This window comes from Gigantopelta aegis, chromosome 4, assembly GCF_016097555.1.
Source record: "Gigantopelta aegis isolate Gae_Host chromosome 4, Gae_host_genome, whole genome shotgun sequence".
In the NCBI taxonomy this organism is placed as follows: Eukaryota; Metazoa; Mollusca; class Gastropoda; order Neomphalida; family Peltospiridae; genus Gigantopelta; species Gigantopelta aegis.
The window spans coordinates 97,070,957-97,087,802 of NC_054702.1; the positions used below are offsets into that span (position 1 = coordinate 97,070,957).

The 16,846-nt window shown below is 39.2% G+C and overlaps 1 protein-coding gene across 1 annotated transcript; it reads left to right on the top strand.

Annotated features, from left to right (window-relative positions):
- Nucleotides 1-625: 625 nt before the first annotated feature.
- LOC121370101 lies at nt 626-8,553 on the top strand. The gene is made up of 6 exons (XM_041495203.1): nt 626-808; nt 1,221-1,397; nt 4,474-4,614; nt 5,385-5,547; nt 6,796-6,859; nt 7,297-8,553. Exons 1-6 carry the CDS (start codon nt 626-628, stop codon nt 7,694-7,696), a joined length of 1,128 nt encoding a protein of 375 aa, XP_041351137.1. The 3' UTR covers nt 7,697-8,553.
- Nucleotides 8,554-16,846: the final 8,293 nt, after the last annotated feature.

A 16,846-nucleotide genomic window follows, 5' to 3' on the forward strand; every position in this document is an offset into this window, starting at 1 on the left:
TCTGTATAGTGACCTAAGAAAAGTCACTTTGGGTAGGAGTCGGTACTGTGTTGCAAACTCAGTACCTACAATCCTTAAAACAGATGACTTAACCCCCGCGCCACGTACCGATGCCGGAGCCCGTTAAATTAGCTGGTTACATTGTGACAGTTATATGGCCTGATCTAACCTTGTAACCAATGGCAGGGGTTTGTACATCTCGCTGAGACACGGTTAAATATTTGTAGAGCTTAAACTACTGATCAAAAACAAACGAGCCCAGGTGCGACACGTGAGCCTATTCAGCCAATGCTATCACTCCCGGCAGTGGAGCGCCTTAACTTAGGGATGGAGAGGGTGTTAACCGATTTGCACCCGGCAACAAAGTTCCTGTGATAAACCGCTGTTTTTAAGGAATACAACTGCTTGTATTCCTCTTTTAAGGAATAATTTCCCAACATTTCTTGACGATTTCCTATAATCATGGATTAATAACAGAGAGGTGTTCGTGAATGTTTTTTATTTTAAACAGAATAAGTGAAGTAGTTAAATGTAGCTATGTCAAATTAGCCGGGCACGTTTTGTTTGGATTTCCACTGGATAATGACCGATCTGTAATTAAGTACTCTCGGCTGTATAAGAAAAGATGGACCGTATACGCAGTATTGGAGATTTTCTGAAGAAGAAGAAGGAAGATAAAGGTTTTTATCTTAAAGTTGGGATTGGCGTTGGAGTGTTCGTGTTGGCGCTAGTCATCATCATAGTGGTTGCCGCGGTTGTGCCGAAATCCGGAAGTGACGAACAAGATCCAAAGTCAGCAAGACAAGGGGTACAAAACGATTGCTTAATTATAATCAGTCATTTCATACACATTGGAGACGCCGTGTGCGTGCGGTTCGGCTCTTGCGTCAGTGGCGCGCGCACGCACATATACACGCACGCACACACACGCACATCTGGTCTGAACGTTCTCATAGTGCATTTTATTTTTTAGACGCACCGCATGTACCGCATTCAATGTCAATGAGCCCTTAAGCTACTTCACATCGCTGTTACTGTAATAACACAATGAGAAGAAAGTTCTGGCACGCGATTAGGGAGGGGGGTTCGACACAGAATAGTTTCTTTTTAAAAGCATGACTCGTTCCCCTCCCATAAAGCTTCACTCACCCCACTCACCCCCTTGCATAATTTCCTGTCCACGCGCCTGAAGTTTTGATGTTCTTTTGTTTCCTCCCCAGACGACCACTGATCCAACAGCGCAGTCCAGGGTGTACGAGATCCCCAACCAGTTTCTTGTGAATCTCGTGGGACGAGACGTCAACGCTGTACTTGCTGTCGACGACGACGCGCAGATTTACGTCATTCAGACAGATGAAATATACAAAAATGTCTACGTCATCCTCAACTTTAAACAGGTAAATAGCACAGGCACTTGACACAGAATAGTATTCATATTTTCACAATATTCTGTCCCTATTATATATGGATAGATTATATAATAGGGATCGAAATGTTTGTTATAAATAAATACTCGTTAAATGGCAATAACATTGACATGTACGAAGAGAGTATAAACAAAATATTGTGAAAATATATCAAATTTACCAATATTATACAATTTTATTTATTTATACTAATCTATGTCAGGTGCCTGTAGTAAATAGCTAGTCGTCATTTCCATTTGTCATTTTACTTTAAGTAATTAAGTAAACTAATACATTATAGCATTCATTTGCTTTTATTGAAATATTTATTTATCTGTGTGTATAATGAGCCTCCGTATTGCAAATATATTTTCAATAGTATTGTATCTGTGCTGGGTGTAGTGATTGGCGAACTCGATGAATAGATGGAAGGATGGATGACGGAATGGATTAATAAATGAATTAATGACGTTAGGCCATAGTGTTCTAAATATGCCTTGACTGGTGAGTGTACTCTACAAATGCATAGTAGGTGTTACATTTTAGAATTATTTTGTGAGTGCTTGCAAAATTCTTTCATTTTAATCCTGTGGTTGATCAGTGTACAAAGAAAATTACCCTCCTTACACGAATTCATTCCTCCAACAAACCTCGGTTCTTAAAATACACCATGTTTAACATCCTTTTTCTTTATTAATTTATCGATTAATTATTGTTGTTTTAAGTTTTATCAGTTGGACAGAGTCACATTCGTGAATTGAAATCAAGTTCGCGGGTGTGTGTGAGGATGTGGTATTTTGCCGAACACTTGGAAATTCCGCGGCAAATAGCTCGCTAAGAGCACGCCCTGTTTAAGAAGTTGATGCGACTTTTCTTCAATGAGTCACGTTCAGCGTGGCACGAGAAGTGACGCGCAAAGCGTGCTAATGAGCTGCAGGTCTGCAGGTCGTATCCGAGCTCATTACGCTTTCAACACGGCGAAAATAAAATGTATTTAAAGTGTTTAACTCAAAATGGACATTTCTGATCAGTTTTACTTTGTTTTTCTTTTTATTACAACATTATGTGCTTGAATATTCCTTTCCCGCCAAAACTCGCTGCAATAAGCCATTTTGTCAACATACTAAAATGAACAGTTATTTGTTTTAAATGCATAGCTATGAAGCCATAATTTAGTTATATACCAAAATATCGATAACCATGAGATGTAATGACAATGTAGGTGATTTATACTATTACCTTTCAGGACAAGCTAAATGTATATTTTTTTTAGGAAATATTTGTTAGAAGGCGCGAATTCAGGCTGATGGTGTTGGAGATGCGCACTCTCATCCTCAAACTTCAAAGTACCATAGTAATCATCTCTAATATTCATGTTAGTGTACATTGGAAAACCGTAGGTGCCAATTTTTTTACGTTGCACCCACTCCCTAGAAAAATCCTTCAGTCCTCCTGTGAAAGGTTTTTTTACCAGGACACCGCTTCATGGAGCGCTCTTAGAGCTAAGGTCACCTTAAGTGCATTTAAGGTGATCATAGCGCTAAGATCGCTTCGTAAAACGGGACAAGTTAGGTTTTATTTACTGGTTAGTGATCTTGCCTTTAAGTCTAAAATAATGACGTCATCTATAAGAGTTCCAGAGTAACTGCCACCACTAGGCGCCGTGCACTGTCAAATGTAAAATGGTGTGCTTGTTTTGCAACAGTCGGTTCCGAAATGTGTCTTGACACGTAAAGACTAATCTTGTCTAAGGTTGACATTTAACCAGTGTCGACCAGACCTGTAGCCGCGTCTCCCGTCACCGGAGTTAAAAGAGACGGGCAGTGTTTGCACGAGCCTGGTGACATTTTGTGACCCCTGGTCATGTGTTGGTCATTTGTAGAGAAACGTCTTCTGGGATGGCTGGTGTGTGTTCGGTATTTACCGTAATGTTATCACTGACTGGCGACATGCTCACAACTTGAATGCAGTATAAACTTTCAGTGTACTAGTAACTTAATGTTCACGAAGATTGGATGTGGTGCATGCGTGCAGTTCCGGATAAAAAAGCAATAAATCGAAATATAAGAGTTTCAATTAGAACGTCCAGACTGGATGCGTGCGATGTATGCGTCTGAAAACGCATTCGACCAACCGAATTGAAATACTCGTGTATGATTTACGTGTCCAAAACGCAAGCCAGAGACGCAACAGTCGCAACAGACGCAACAGTCAGACCCCACGCACAGACCGCATGAGCCTTTAATGCTAGCTGCCTATTAAAGGGACATTCCTGAGCTTTGCTGCACTTTTTAAGATGTTATTGATTAAAAGAGACTTTTTAACGATTGTAATTACATATCAAATATTTGAAGACAAAATCCAGTTTGGGCTTCTTACAAATATTAAGACGACCAGAAACACATTGAATATACAGACACTGATATTCTAAACAAGAAAATATATTTAATATGCAAGTTTAATCGAAGAAATATTTTATTAGTCGGAAACATCTTACAATGCAGCAAACTCAGGAATGTCCTTTTAATGGTTCATTTACACTCGATGCGTGTGCTGCGATTGAAACATTCACACCAGCTATATTCCGACAGTTATGTATTTGTCATGTGATATATTATTTGAATCGAAATTTAAAGAGTGTGCAAACCATTATTTTTATATATAGGTGGTATAGTTTATTATCATACAGTGCATATTTTACTACATCTTTGCAACGATTGGTTTCATTTTATATGTTCATGTCAAAAGTGAAATATGATAATTTTTTCCGAAATAATTAAATAATATTGGTTTAATATACATGAGACCGGTTATTTCCCTGCGGCTGGCTGCATGTGTGTTGGGAACATACGCGCTGCATGCAACCAGTGTGAATGTTCTAAATGGAAATAGTGCATTTTAATTTTTGTAGCCACACCGCACACCCTCGCCACATCCATTGTGAATGAGCTTCCTTTAATGTCTATGTGTAAGAATTACCAAATGTTTGATATACAATAGCTAATATTAATTTATCAATGTGTTTCAGTGGTATCGTTAAAAAAACCCAAAAAACTTTTCTTTACAGAGATCTCAAATCTTTCTTGGCATTCGAAAGATCGCCAATCCCATCCTGACTAAGGTCAACGAAGGTCAGATACTATTCTGTTATCCCAGCAGATTTGAGAACGAATTCACAGGGCGGTTTGTTTCATCTTCAGCCGTGCAGGTAATACTGATACACACTTCAATAAATAACACAACACAGGTCCGTACCAAGTGGGTGGGTGCGGGGATGGGGTGTAGAAAATACACAAATTATACTTAATAAGTTATGCCCTTTTTTCCTAGCTGGAGAAGATCATATAGTACATGTACCAGGGCCTCTCTCTTGTTATTTAAGAGCAGTTGCGGATCTAAGTATGTATGGGGGAGGGGAGGTATGGTATGGTAAGAGGTATATGAACTCTTTTTGTTTTTGACGTAGTCAAAAAAAAATGGTGCCCTCAGGGTACGTACGGCCCTGGAATATTCCTCGTGTTTACATGAGTATCTGTCTGAAACTTTGTATATATAGCCTATGTAGTCGTAATCCGATATTTTTCTCTCATTCTCACTAAAATATTATTCAATTAATGAGCACTAACAAAAACCCCACCAAAAACAACAAACGAGCCAACAAAAAAAAACAAAAAAAAAAAACCCCCCACAGAAAACCCATAGAAGCGAGTGTGGAAGGTAGATCCATAACAAATACATGAAATGTAATTAAATTGGATACTGAGCTTTTAAATGTTTTTACTCTATCGTCGTATCACAGTGTCATGTAGGACCTTTGTCGCTATTTTATTATATTCTATATCACGAAATATAAACTATGTTTTACAAATTTGCATTTGATTTGTGAAAATACTCTTACATTATTAACACCAACTGTACTGCGATATAAGTTTTTAATTAAGTTATTGTATTCCGTATTTCTGCTATGATTATTTGTAGAACAATGGAGCCACACAGTCATTCAGACTCGGAGGGAGAACGTTTGATATCGGTGTCAGGTCTGTCGGCGTCCCGCTTGTCTTGTCTGCTCTCATTGGTTCCGTCATTAACCAATCATGTGATGCCATTCGAAGTGATGCATTTTTAAAATGGGATGAAAAATGTTGAGTATTTTTTGTCATAATTCATATTTGTGTAAGACATTATTAAGTAAAATATGTATCGAAAGATACATTTATGTTTAGTCGTACGCTGAACACCTAAACATCATACTAGTACATATTTAGATTACCACGTCCATTTTCCACCCTGTCAAATGTATTATTATGTCAAATATGTTATAGCTCCATGGACAGTTACATATATTAGTATTCACCAGGGCTTAAGAATGTTTTACTTTTTTAAAGTGTACCTAAAGGTGTACCAGTCCGATGTTTAAATAGTCACCATTTTATAGACACCTTAGTGAAGAGTTCCAAGATTTACAAAATGAAAATTGCCGAGACTGTTGACATGGATTTCCCTCTAACGTGGTTCAGTTAAATCGTTTTGGGTGATACAGTAACAAGATTTGTATCCCAAATGAATGTGATTTTCATTCGTAATCTTCTTTTTAAAGTAAAGTTTGTTTTATTTAACGACGCCGCTAGAGCACATTGAATTTTTATCTTATCATCGGCTATTGGACGTCAAACATATGGTCATTCTGACACTGTTTTTAGAGGAAACCCGCTGTCGCCACATAGGCTACTCTTTTTTACGACAGGCAGCAAGGGATCTTTTATTTGCGCTTCCCACAGGCAGGATAGCACAAACCATGGCCTTTGTTGAACCAGTTATGGATCACTGGTCGGTGCAAGTGGTTTACACCTACCCATTGAGCCCTGCGGAGCACTCACTCAGGGTTTGGAGTCGGTATCTGGATTAAAAATCCCATGCCTCGACTGGGATCCGAACCCAGTACCTACCAGCCTGTAGACCGATGTCTTTTTAAAGAGAAATAAGGTTCTTAAATCCATGACAATATGCCTTTAATGATATGTATTCATATTTGTATGATGTAATCTTTGACTCTTAGGTGTGTGTGTATGCCATTTTATTTAACAGATTCAACTGTACGTATATTTATGGTGTTAATTTAACATATTAAACTGTATATGTATTTAAGATATTGATTTAACAGATTCAACTTTATGCGTATTTATTGTATTAATTTAACAGATTCAACTGTATGTATATTTATGGTATTTTATTTTACATATTAAACTGTATGTGTATTTATTGTATTAATTTAACATATTCAACTGTATGCGTATTTATTGTATTAATTTAACATATTCAACTGTATGTGTATTTATGGTATTTTATTTAACATATTAAACTGTATGTGTATTTATGGTATTGATTTCAGTGACCGAGTGCTCGGGCAACACCACAGAGGTTTCCAATGCTGCATGTCCCACAGAACGGTGTCGGCAAGTAACACTATGAGTCTTTGATTTCTTAAAATACATTCTCAGAATGTGTGTGTGTGTGAGAGAGAGAGAGAGAGAGAGAGAGAGAGAGAGAGAGAGAGAGAGAGAGAGAGAGAGAGAGAGAGAGAGAGAGAGAGAGAGAGAGAGACTGACATAGACAGAGACAGAGGGGCAGGGGGAGGGTTCAGGCAGAGTCTGAGAAAGGATGACTCGTCTCTCACTCCATGTCTGTTTCTGTCTCATATTCCTCTCTCTGTCTATCTCTGACTCTGTGTCTTTCTGTCTCTGTCAATGTGTTTGTTTCTAAATATGTTTCTGTCTGTCTTCTGTCAACATATCCACTAGCATCTCGCACGGCACCGAACTCCTAATGGAATTATTAACCATATTTATTGGTGATTGTTTTGTATATATAAAAAAAATTCCTCTCTTTTCAGACCAGCTCAGTTTGAAGACGAAGTGCTCACGCCGAAGCAGGCTTGTAGGGAATTTACGAAATGTAACTACGTCATGGGTAAATGTGAGACATTTTGGGCTCAATCCACGTACGACGGGAGACCCTATTGCTCATGTCGGCAAGCTCTGGGGAGACGGGTGGACGAGATGAACTGTCCAATACCGAACAGTGACCCCGACGAATGTGAAACCAAACGACGAGACATTTCTGAATTCGAGCAGAGCAGTCCTTGTTACTGCAGATACAGTGTTCAGAGGATACATCCGTTTCGACCGCGCAGGACAGGAAGTGTCTCACCGGAAGACAGTATCACATGGCGCGTTAATTCAGTGACTGTGCCAGCCATAGCTAAATCATCTAGAGAGTGTGTTTGTGAATAAGATGGCCGTCAATATTTGTAGCTGGTCTAATTGAAATCGGATCTTACTGGCTGTCTACGGTGAATATCTCAGTTAGTAGATCGAGCCAATGACAGTGTTAGGACGTGATCACATGACCCTTCCTTCGACCGGTCAAAAAACATATTAGATCTATTAACAGACAACACAGCCAGTAAGATCTTATTTCAGCCAGGTTGAATTTGAAGCATAATTATTAAAATTTTAAATAATGAAGTTTTTTTTAAATAATGAGAAATTAGTTTACCCTACGATTGGTTGGCGTATTGTTTTATAACCGATGTCTGTGTTCGACAAAAATTGAAAGAGGAACCGATAGAAAAGTAGAATCACTAAGGACCGAATTTATTTGAAATACTGCACATTATGTTGTTTTTTATCAGTTGTTGTACTGAGATTTATTTGATATGGACATAATAACATGAATTATATTTTATGTTGTCATATTATAAAATGTGTCTTAGCAAGAAACGGCTTGTTATGGCTTTACCCCATACACGTGTAATGCTAAGTACTGCATCCTCGTTACGTTGTTCAATTCTTCTAAATCAATATTGGGGATGTAAACCTTCCATCGATGAAAATGGGTGGGGACTAAGCAGGACTACGGGCATAAGCACAACAGTTGTGTTATCCATCTTAGATTTAATAAATATATGTACTTCGATATTGTTAAAAAGACAAGAATACAGACTGTTATTTGAAATTGGGTATTGTCACTGTTCTGATCGTGATACGTGAGTGCACACCATAACCGTTAAAACATCCACTGATCTCTGTACTCCTAAAGACAACGTAGGAAGAATATATCCTTCTGAGTGGATGCCCTATAAAAGAAACTCGGGACTGATTTATGGGAGGGGGGGGGGGGGGCAGTGAGATGAGGTAGAAAGCTAAGGGAACTTGGGGGGGGGGGAGGTTTGGAGGGAGATCGTAAAAAAGAAAGAAAATTAATATATAATAAAATTATAACTATCGCAAAATTTAGGGGTGCCCTTTTATACATTATGTAATATGCAAAATTAATTCATTTTATAACGTTATATAATTTATAGTTGCTATGGTATTCAGCATTAATAAAATGTTATAAAACGTCATTTTGTTAGTTTTTTCTTTTTCTTTCAACATCGTTCTTACAATATTATGTTTTGAAAATGTGTTGATGTATCGAAGATTCCAAAATCCGTCAAAACGTCCTTTTGACTGTGCTTTTGAATGGTGCAAATGGTTTGTCGTTCAGTATTAATATCACCTGGTGCTCTTAAAATGTAGTAAATATAATTTTATAGACCCAAGAAATACTTGTGTATTTGTATTTAATCAATGTGATTTATATTTCATTAAAATGGGGAAGTCATAATCAGTAATCGTAATCAGTTGTAATAATCGATTAAATGATCGTAATCGTAATCGATGACAATGTTTAAGAATGTCATGTATCGCAATCGTAATCGGTTACATTGCTAATGTAATCGTAATCTGTGATTGCTTTCATGATCACTCATAATTTACCAAACTTCTTAGATATTGTCACGGTACATGCTCTTAATTTGTTTCGCCTGTGGCGATTTTAATTGTGTTAGGGTGCCGTGTGCAGTTTATTGCCCGTAGCCCAGGTGGACAACTTGTTACGTAATACTTCTCGCGCGATTCTTGCGTTCCAATATGCACTTAGTCCCGCTGTGGAGGCCATGTGGCGAGTAGTTACGTAATACCTCTGCGAGTGCGGGTTTTACAACCGCGTTTTGGCGACGATGGCGTCAGTAGTCTGACGATCAGAGAGAAATATACCGAGGTAGACTATGAGATGATACGTGAGGTGCCGCTTTGTTCCCTCAGGCCAATTCTGATTTTGGAATAAATAGCTAGAATTTAGAGAGATCTAGGAGAACGAATTTAGGACGGCTCCTGGGAACGTTAGTCCGTTTGGACTTTGGTAAATATCATTTCTGCTCTGTGTATAACCTTGATGTGATTGATGTGACTTAAATATTTTAATACTGTATTATACCAATATTCTTTAGACAGTGTCTTCGGTCATCTGACGAAGTAAATCGTAGACTTATTGTTCTAACATTATATGAGTATTTGGTAATATAAAGCTTAGCCAGTCATCCTAGAAGACCCTAGGTACACTGTAGGTTATTGTCTTTATTGTGATAAGTATTAATTCTGTGTTACAAGATTACTGAAGAGTAGTTAGGGTTAATTAAAAATTAACCCGTTAGGAATAGAGCTGTAATTCCTTTATTAATTAAGTTCCCCAAGAAGCGTTCTAAATTATCACACGTTACTGAACGAGTAGTAAGGGTTAATTATAAATTAACCAGTTAGGAATGGTGTTGTAATTCCTTTATTAATTAACTTCTCCTGTAAGCGTTTCTCAATTATCACACGTGCGGGTGTGGTGTAACGGTGAAGTGATTCGCATATTGTGTAACTAGACACCTAGAGATTAACTAATTAAGTGATCAGTTCTGGGTTGTTATTATTGCTGTTATTAATTTACTACTACGGCTGTACATTTGTCAGCGTAGATTAATACAGATTCCAAAGTGTATTGTGTTTTTGTTGTGTTTTCTAGAGAACTAACGTGCTATATTATATATACTTTATATAAGATCGTATCTCTGATCATACCTAGAGACGAGCCATACTAGGTTTAACAGCCTGTTACAGAGAGATCTAATAGATATACAGTTAGGAGAGATATTTTGATAATCGTGTTTTATTCAGTTACGGGAATTATAGAATCCCCGTGACAGGAGTAGAAAATTGGGGCGCTCGTCCCGGATCTGAAACGGGACATGCATATTTAAAAAAGTATTGTTTGTAAATGGGGGCTTTATAAATTAATTTTACAAATTAACCAGAAGTAGCACGTTGTTCACTAGAAAATTAATTAATAATAAGTGCGTCATATCTAAACATGGATAAGAATTTGCTGGATAGGCCTACGCTCAGTGTAGTGGAGATTAAGCGAGCACGTAAGGCCGAGTTAGTTGAAATCGCGGGTGAGCGAGAAATTGATTTAACATCAGCTAAAACCTTAGGTGATATAAAGACAATTATTATCCAGGAAGTTTTTGGTGATAGGCCTGTTATGGAAGACAGTGAGATTGTTCCAGAGATAGAGATAAATGAGTTAAGTGTGGAACAACAATTAGCTTTTAAAAAGCTTGAGTACGAAAGAGAGAGAACGAGCATTAGATAGAGAGAGAGAGAGAGAGAGAGAGAGAGAGAGAGAGAGAGAGAGAGAGAGAGAAGAAGATAGAGAGAGATAGAGAGAGAGAGAGAGAGAGAGAGAGAGAGAGAGAGAGAGAGAGAGAGAGAGAGAGGGATAGAGAGAGAGAGAGAGAAAGAGAAGAGAGGGATAGAGAGAAAGAGATAGGGATAGAGAATTCCAGTTAGAAAAATTAAAAGTGGAACATGAGTTAAAGTTGAATACTGAAGAAGTCAGACGTGAGGCAGGAAATGGTTTTAACATGTCGGAGGCTTATAGATCAGTGCCTGTATTTGACGATCAGGAGATAGATATGTTCTTCCAACTTTTTGAACGGGCCGCTAAGCAGCTAAATTGGCCGGAGTCTAAGTGGACATTGTTAGCCGTGTCTAAGTTTAAGGGGAAGGCTAGTATAGCTTATAATTCAATGAGTGATGAGCGAGCAAGTCAGTACGACTTAGTTAAGGCTGCAGTGTTGAGGGCTTATGAATTACGACCTGAGGATTATCGTTTACGGTATAGCGAGTTGAGAAAAACGCAGGGTCAGTCTTATAGTGAGTTTGTGGCTAAGAAGGCAGGGATGTTTGATAAATGGGTTGTTTCTCATCAGGTAGAGTCATATACCGAGTTACGGGAGTTGTTGATCTTACAGGACATTAAAAATGGATTACCAGTTAGCTTACGTATTCATTTAGAGGATCGTGATGTCAAAAAGATAGAGGAGGCAGGCATAGTGGCAGATGATTACGTGTTAATACACAAAGCTCAGGCAGTACCGGGTAGCTCTTTACAACAGGGTGATAAGAAGAAATTTCAGCCAGGTTTTTCCCGGGAAAGTAACTATCGGGGAGAGTCATCTAGTTGGTCAGCTAGTCAGGCAAGGAATGCACCTGGTGGGCAAAGTAAGGATAGACCTGCATTATCAGCCAATGCACGAACTTTTCGTCCACATTGCAGTTACTGTAAAAAGGATAACCATCTTATCGGGGATTGTTTTAAAAGGAAACGCGATAATGCGCAAGTGGTCGGTTTAGTGAGGTCAGCTCCGTTAGCGAGAGAGTTAATGGTTAGTCCCATGGCAGAGAAAGTAAACCCGTATGTGTCCACTGGTATGGTTTGTGATGTGAAACAAGAGTTGTGTCCTAAGGCAATATCAATCTATAGAGATACCGGGTGTAGTCAGAGTCTGATAACGCAAGAGTGTTTAGCTGGTATTGAAAATTCAGACATAGGACGTAGTTTGGTTTTAACCTCGGTTACTGGAGAAAATATGGTTGTCAGGTTACATAAGGTTTTCTTGTGTTCGAAGTTTGTGACGGGACCAGTCGTTATGGGTGTTGTGAAGGACTTGCCTGTTGAAAACATAGGAGTTTTGTTGGGAAATGATTTGACTAGTCAGTGTTGTCAGCCGAAATGTGACCAACTGTTAATTAAAGACAGCACGTTACCAATCGAAGAGTGTGAGGTTGATGAGATTAAATATCCTGCGTGTGTAATGACTAGGGATATGACCAGTAGGTTAGCACGGGATCTAGAGGATATTTGTGATTTGTCTGATACGTGTGTGAGCCATGAAATTGGAGTGGATGAGGTTATCAGTAAAATGGTAGATAAGTCAACTGACAAATTAAATGTGGTGGAACCTGTTGATCTCCCGCAGAGGGGAATTGAACCAGTTGTGTTTGATAGAGGGGATTTACCTTGTAATAGACAAGAGTTAGTACTAGAGCAGGGGGCTGATCCAAATTTGTTGGCAGCTCGCACTACCTTGTTAACTGTGGACAAGGGAGTATTAATAAATAAGAGAGTTAGAGATCGGAGGTTGCCGGCGACCGAACTAGCTAGGACGCAACTGAGCCATGCTCAGAGCAAAATAAAATCAGTGTTTGATAGGAAGGCTAAGAGTCGGGAATTTAAACCAGGGGATAAGGTGCTGCTGTACCTTCCCATTAAACGGGGTTCTGTGCAGAACAGGTATTTCGGGCCCTATGTTGTGCACAAACGAGTTAATGAGACAGGGTATGTGATAAACACTCCTGATAGGGTTAGGAAAAGTAGGTATTGTCACATCAATTTGCTAAAAGGTTATTTTGACAGACTGCCGATAGTTCCAGAGAGACCGGTCCAAATTGAGAGACACTCAATTTCCTGTGATGACGTCAAGACTGCAGAGGTCAAGTTGGCCAACGGCCAGATTCTAGCAGACTTGAACCCCCAGCGAGCAAAGCTGACTACATTGATACAAGACAATGTTTCCATTTGTCGGGACCTTCCAACGGTTACCAATACCTTAAGCCAAGATGTGCGCTTGGAACCCAACGCTACACCGATTCGACAGCATGCCTATCGGAGAAAACCTGGAAAACGTGCGACGCTGAAAAAGAAGGAAACGAAGTTCCATTGGTCAGGTGAATGCGAGAAGTCATTCAACCGTCTCAAGCAGAGGCGCTACTCGTCTCCCGTGATGGCAGCACCAGACTACCGAATGCCGTTCAAGCTAGCTGTGGGTGCCAGTGACGTGGGTGCTGGAGCTGTGCTGTTCCCAGAAGACGAAGACGGACTGGACCATCCTAATGAAAGCCTCCAACCAGAGAGTTTTGAGATGGAGTCTTCTTCTGCAGGAATTCCCAATTACCATTGGACATATCAAGGGCACATCCAGTGTAATCGCTGATGCCCTGTCCCGAAGTTGAACGTTATGATAATGTGTTGACATTCTTTATTTCTGTTTTGTTTATATATATTTTATTTGTATACCAGGGACTCAGAGACTCAGTGTGATTACTGGTAGTCACCTTATTATTACATGTGTTATAAATGCCCGTATGCGTCGGTTAACGCACCTTTTTGTTTTAATGTAGTATATTTCCCTATTCCTAGAGTAGAGGAAATATCCTTTTTGAGGTGGGGGTGTGTCACGGTACATGCTCTTAAATTTGTTTCGCCTGTGGCGATTTTAATTGTGTTAGGGTGCCGTGTGCAGTTTATTGCCCGTAGCCCAGGTGGGCAACTTGTTACGTAATACTTCGCGCGATCTTGCATTCCAATATGCACTTAGTCCAGCTGTGGAGGCCATGTGGCGAGTAGTTACGTAATACCTCTGCGAGTGCGGTTTTACAACCGTGATTTTGGCGACGATGGCGTCAGTAAGTCTGACGATCAGAGAGAAATAATACCGCTCTAGTAGAGTAGACTATGAGATGATACGTGAGGTACCGCCTTGTACCCCCAGGCCAATTCTGATTTTATAATAAATAGCTAGTTTTTAGAGATATCGAGGAGAACGAATTTAGGACGGCTCCTGGGAACGTTAGTCCGTTTGGACTTTGGTAAATATCATTTCTGCTCTGTGTATAACCTTGATGTGATTGATGTGACTTTAAATATTTTAATACTGTATTATACCAATATTCTTTAGACAGTGTCTTCGGTCATCTGACGAAGTAAATCGTAGACTTTTTGTTCTAACATTATATGAGTATTTGGTAATATAAAGCTTAGCCAGTCATCCTAGAAGACCCTAGGTACACTGTAGGTTATTGTCTTTATTGTGATAGGTACCAGTATTAATTCTGTGTTACAAGATTACTGAAAGAGTAGTTAGGGTTAATTAAAAATTAACCCGTTAGGAATAGAGCTGTAATTCCTTTATTAATTAAGTTCCCCAAGAAGCGTTTCTAAATTATCACACGTTACTGAACGAGTAGTAAGGGTTAATTAAAAATTAACCAGTTAGGAATGGTGTTGTAATTCCTTTATTAATTAACTTCTCCTGTAAGCGTTTCTCAATTATCACACGTGTGGGTGTGGTGTAACGGTGAAGTGATTCGCATATTGTGTAACTAGACACCTAGAGATTAACTAATTAAGTGATCAGTTCTGGGTTGTTATTATTGCTGTTATTAATTTACTACTACGGCTGTACATTTGTCAGCGTAGATTAATACAGATTCCAAAGTGTATTGTGTTTTTGTTGTGTTTCTAGAGAACTAACGTGCTATAAATATATATACTTTATATAAGATCGTATCTCTGATCATACCTAGAGACGAGCCATACTAGGGTTTAACAGCCTGTTACAGAGAGATCTAATAGATATACAGTTAGGAGAGATATTTTGATAATCGTGTTTTATTCAGTTACGGGAATTATAGAATCCCCGTGACAGGAGTAGAAAATTGGGGCGCTCGTCCCGGATCTGAAACGGGACATGCATATTTAAAAAAGTATTGTTTGTAAATGGGGGCTTTATAAATTAATTTTACAAATTAACCAGAAGTAGCACGTTGTTCACTAGAAAATTAATTAATAATAAGTGCGTCATATCTAAACATGGATAAGAATTTGCTGGATAGGCCTACGCTCAGTGTAGTGGAGATTAAGCGAGCACGTAAGGCCGAGTTAGTTGAAATCGCGGGTGAGCGAGAAATTGATTTAACATCAGCTAAAACCTTAGGTGATATAAAGACAATTATTATCCAGGAAGTTTTTGGTGATAGGCCTGTTATGGAAGACAGTGAGATTGTTCCAGAGATAGAGATAAATGAGTTAAGTGTGGAACAACAATTAGCTTTTAAAAAGCTTGAGTACGAAAGAGAAGAACGTGCATTAGAGAGAGAGAGAGAGAGAGAGAGAGAGAGAGAGAGAGAGAGAGAGAGAGAGAGAGAGAGAGAGAAGATAGAGAGAGAGAGAGAGAAGAGAGAGAGAGAGAGAGAGAGAGAGAGAGAGAGGATAGAGATAGAGATAGAGAGAGAGAGAGAGAGAGAGAGAGAGAGAGAGAAAGAGAAGATAGGGATAGAGAATTCCAGTTAGAAAAATTAAAAGTGGAACATGAGTTAAAGTTGAATACTGAAGAAGTCAGACGTGAGGCAGGAAATGGTTTTAACATGTCGGAGGCTTATAGATCAGTGCCTGTATTTGATGATCAGGAGGTAGATATGTTCTTCCAACTTTTTGAACGGGCCGCTAAGCAGCTAAATTGGCCGGAGTCTAAGTGGACATTGTTAGCCGTGTCTAAGTTTAAGGGGAAGGCTAGTATAGCTTATAATTCAATGAGTGATGAGCGAGCAAGTCAGTACGACTTAGTTAAGGCTGCAGTGTTGAGGGCTTATGAATTACGACCTGAGGATTATCGTTTACGGTATAGCGAGTTGAGAAAAACGCAGGGTCAGTCTTATAGTGAGTTTGTGGCTAAGAAGGCAGGGATGTTTGATAAATGGGTTGTTTCTCATCAGGTAGAGTCATATACCGAGTTACGGGAGTTGTTGATCTTACAGGACATTAAAAATGGATTACCAGTTAGCTTACGTATTCATTTAGAGGATCGTGATGTCAAAAAGATAGAGGAGGCAGGCATAGTGGCAGATGATTACGTGTTAATACACAAAGCTCAGGCAGTACCGGGTAGCTCTTTACAACAGGGTGATAAGAAGAAATTTCAGCCAGGTTTTTCCCGGGAAAGTAACTATCGGGGAGAGTCATCTAGTTGGTCAGCTAGTCAGGCAAGGAATGCACCTGGTGGGCAAAGTAAGGATAGACCTGCATTATCAGCCAATGCACGAACTTTTCGTCCACATTGCAGTTACTGTAAAAAGGATAACCATCTTATCGGGGACTGTTTTAAAAGGAAACGCGATAATGCGCAAGTGGTCGGTTTAGTGAGGTCAGCTCCGTTAGCGAGAGAGTTAATGGTTAGTCCCATGGCAGAGAAAGTAAACCCGTATGTGTCCACTGGTATGGTTTGTGATGTGAAACAAGAGTTGTGTCCTAAGGCAATATCAATCTATAGAGATACCGGGTGTAGTCAGAGTCTGATAACGCAAGAGTGTTTAGCTGGTATTGAAAATTCAGACATAGGACGTAGTTTGGTTTTAACCTCGGTTACTGGAGAAAATATGGTTGTCAGGTTA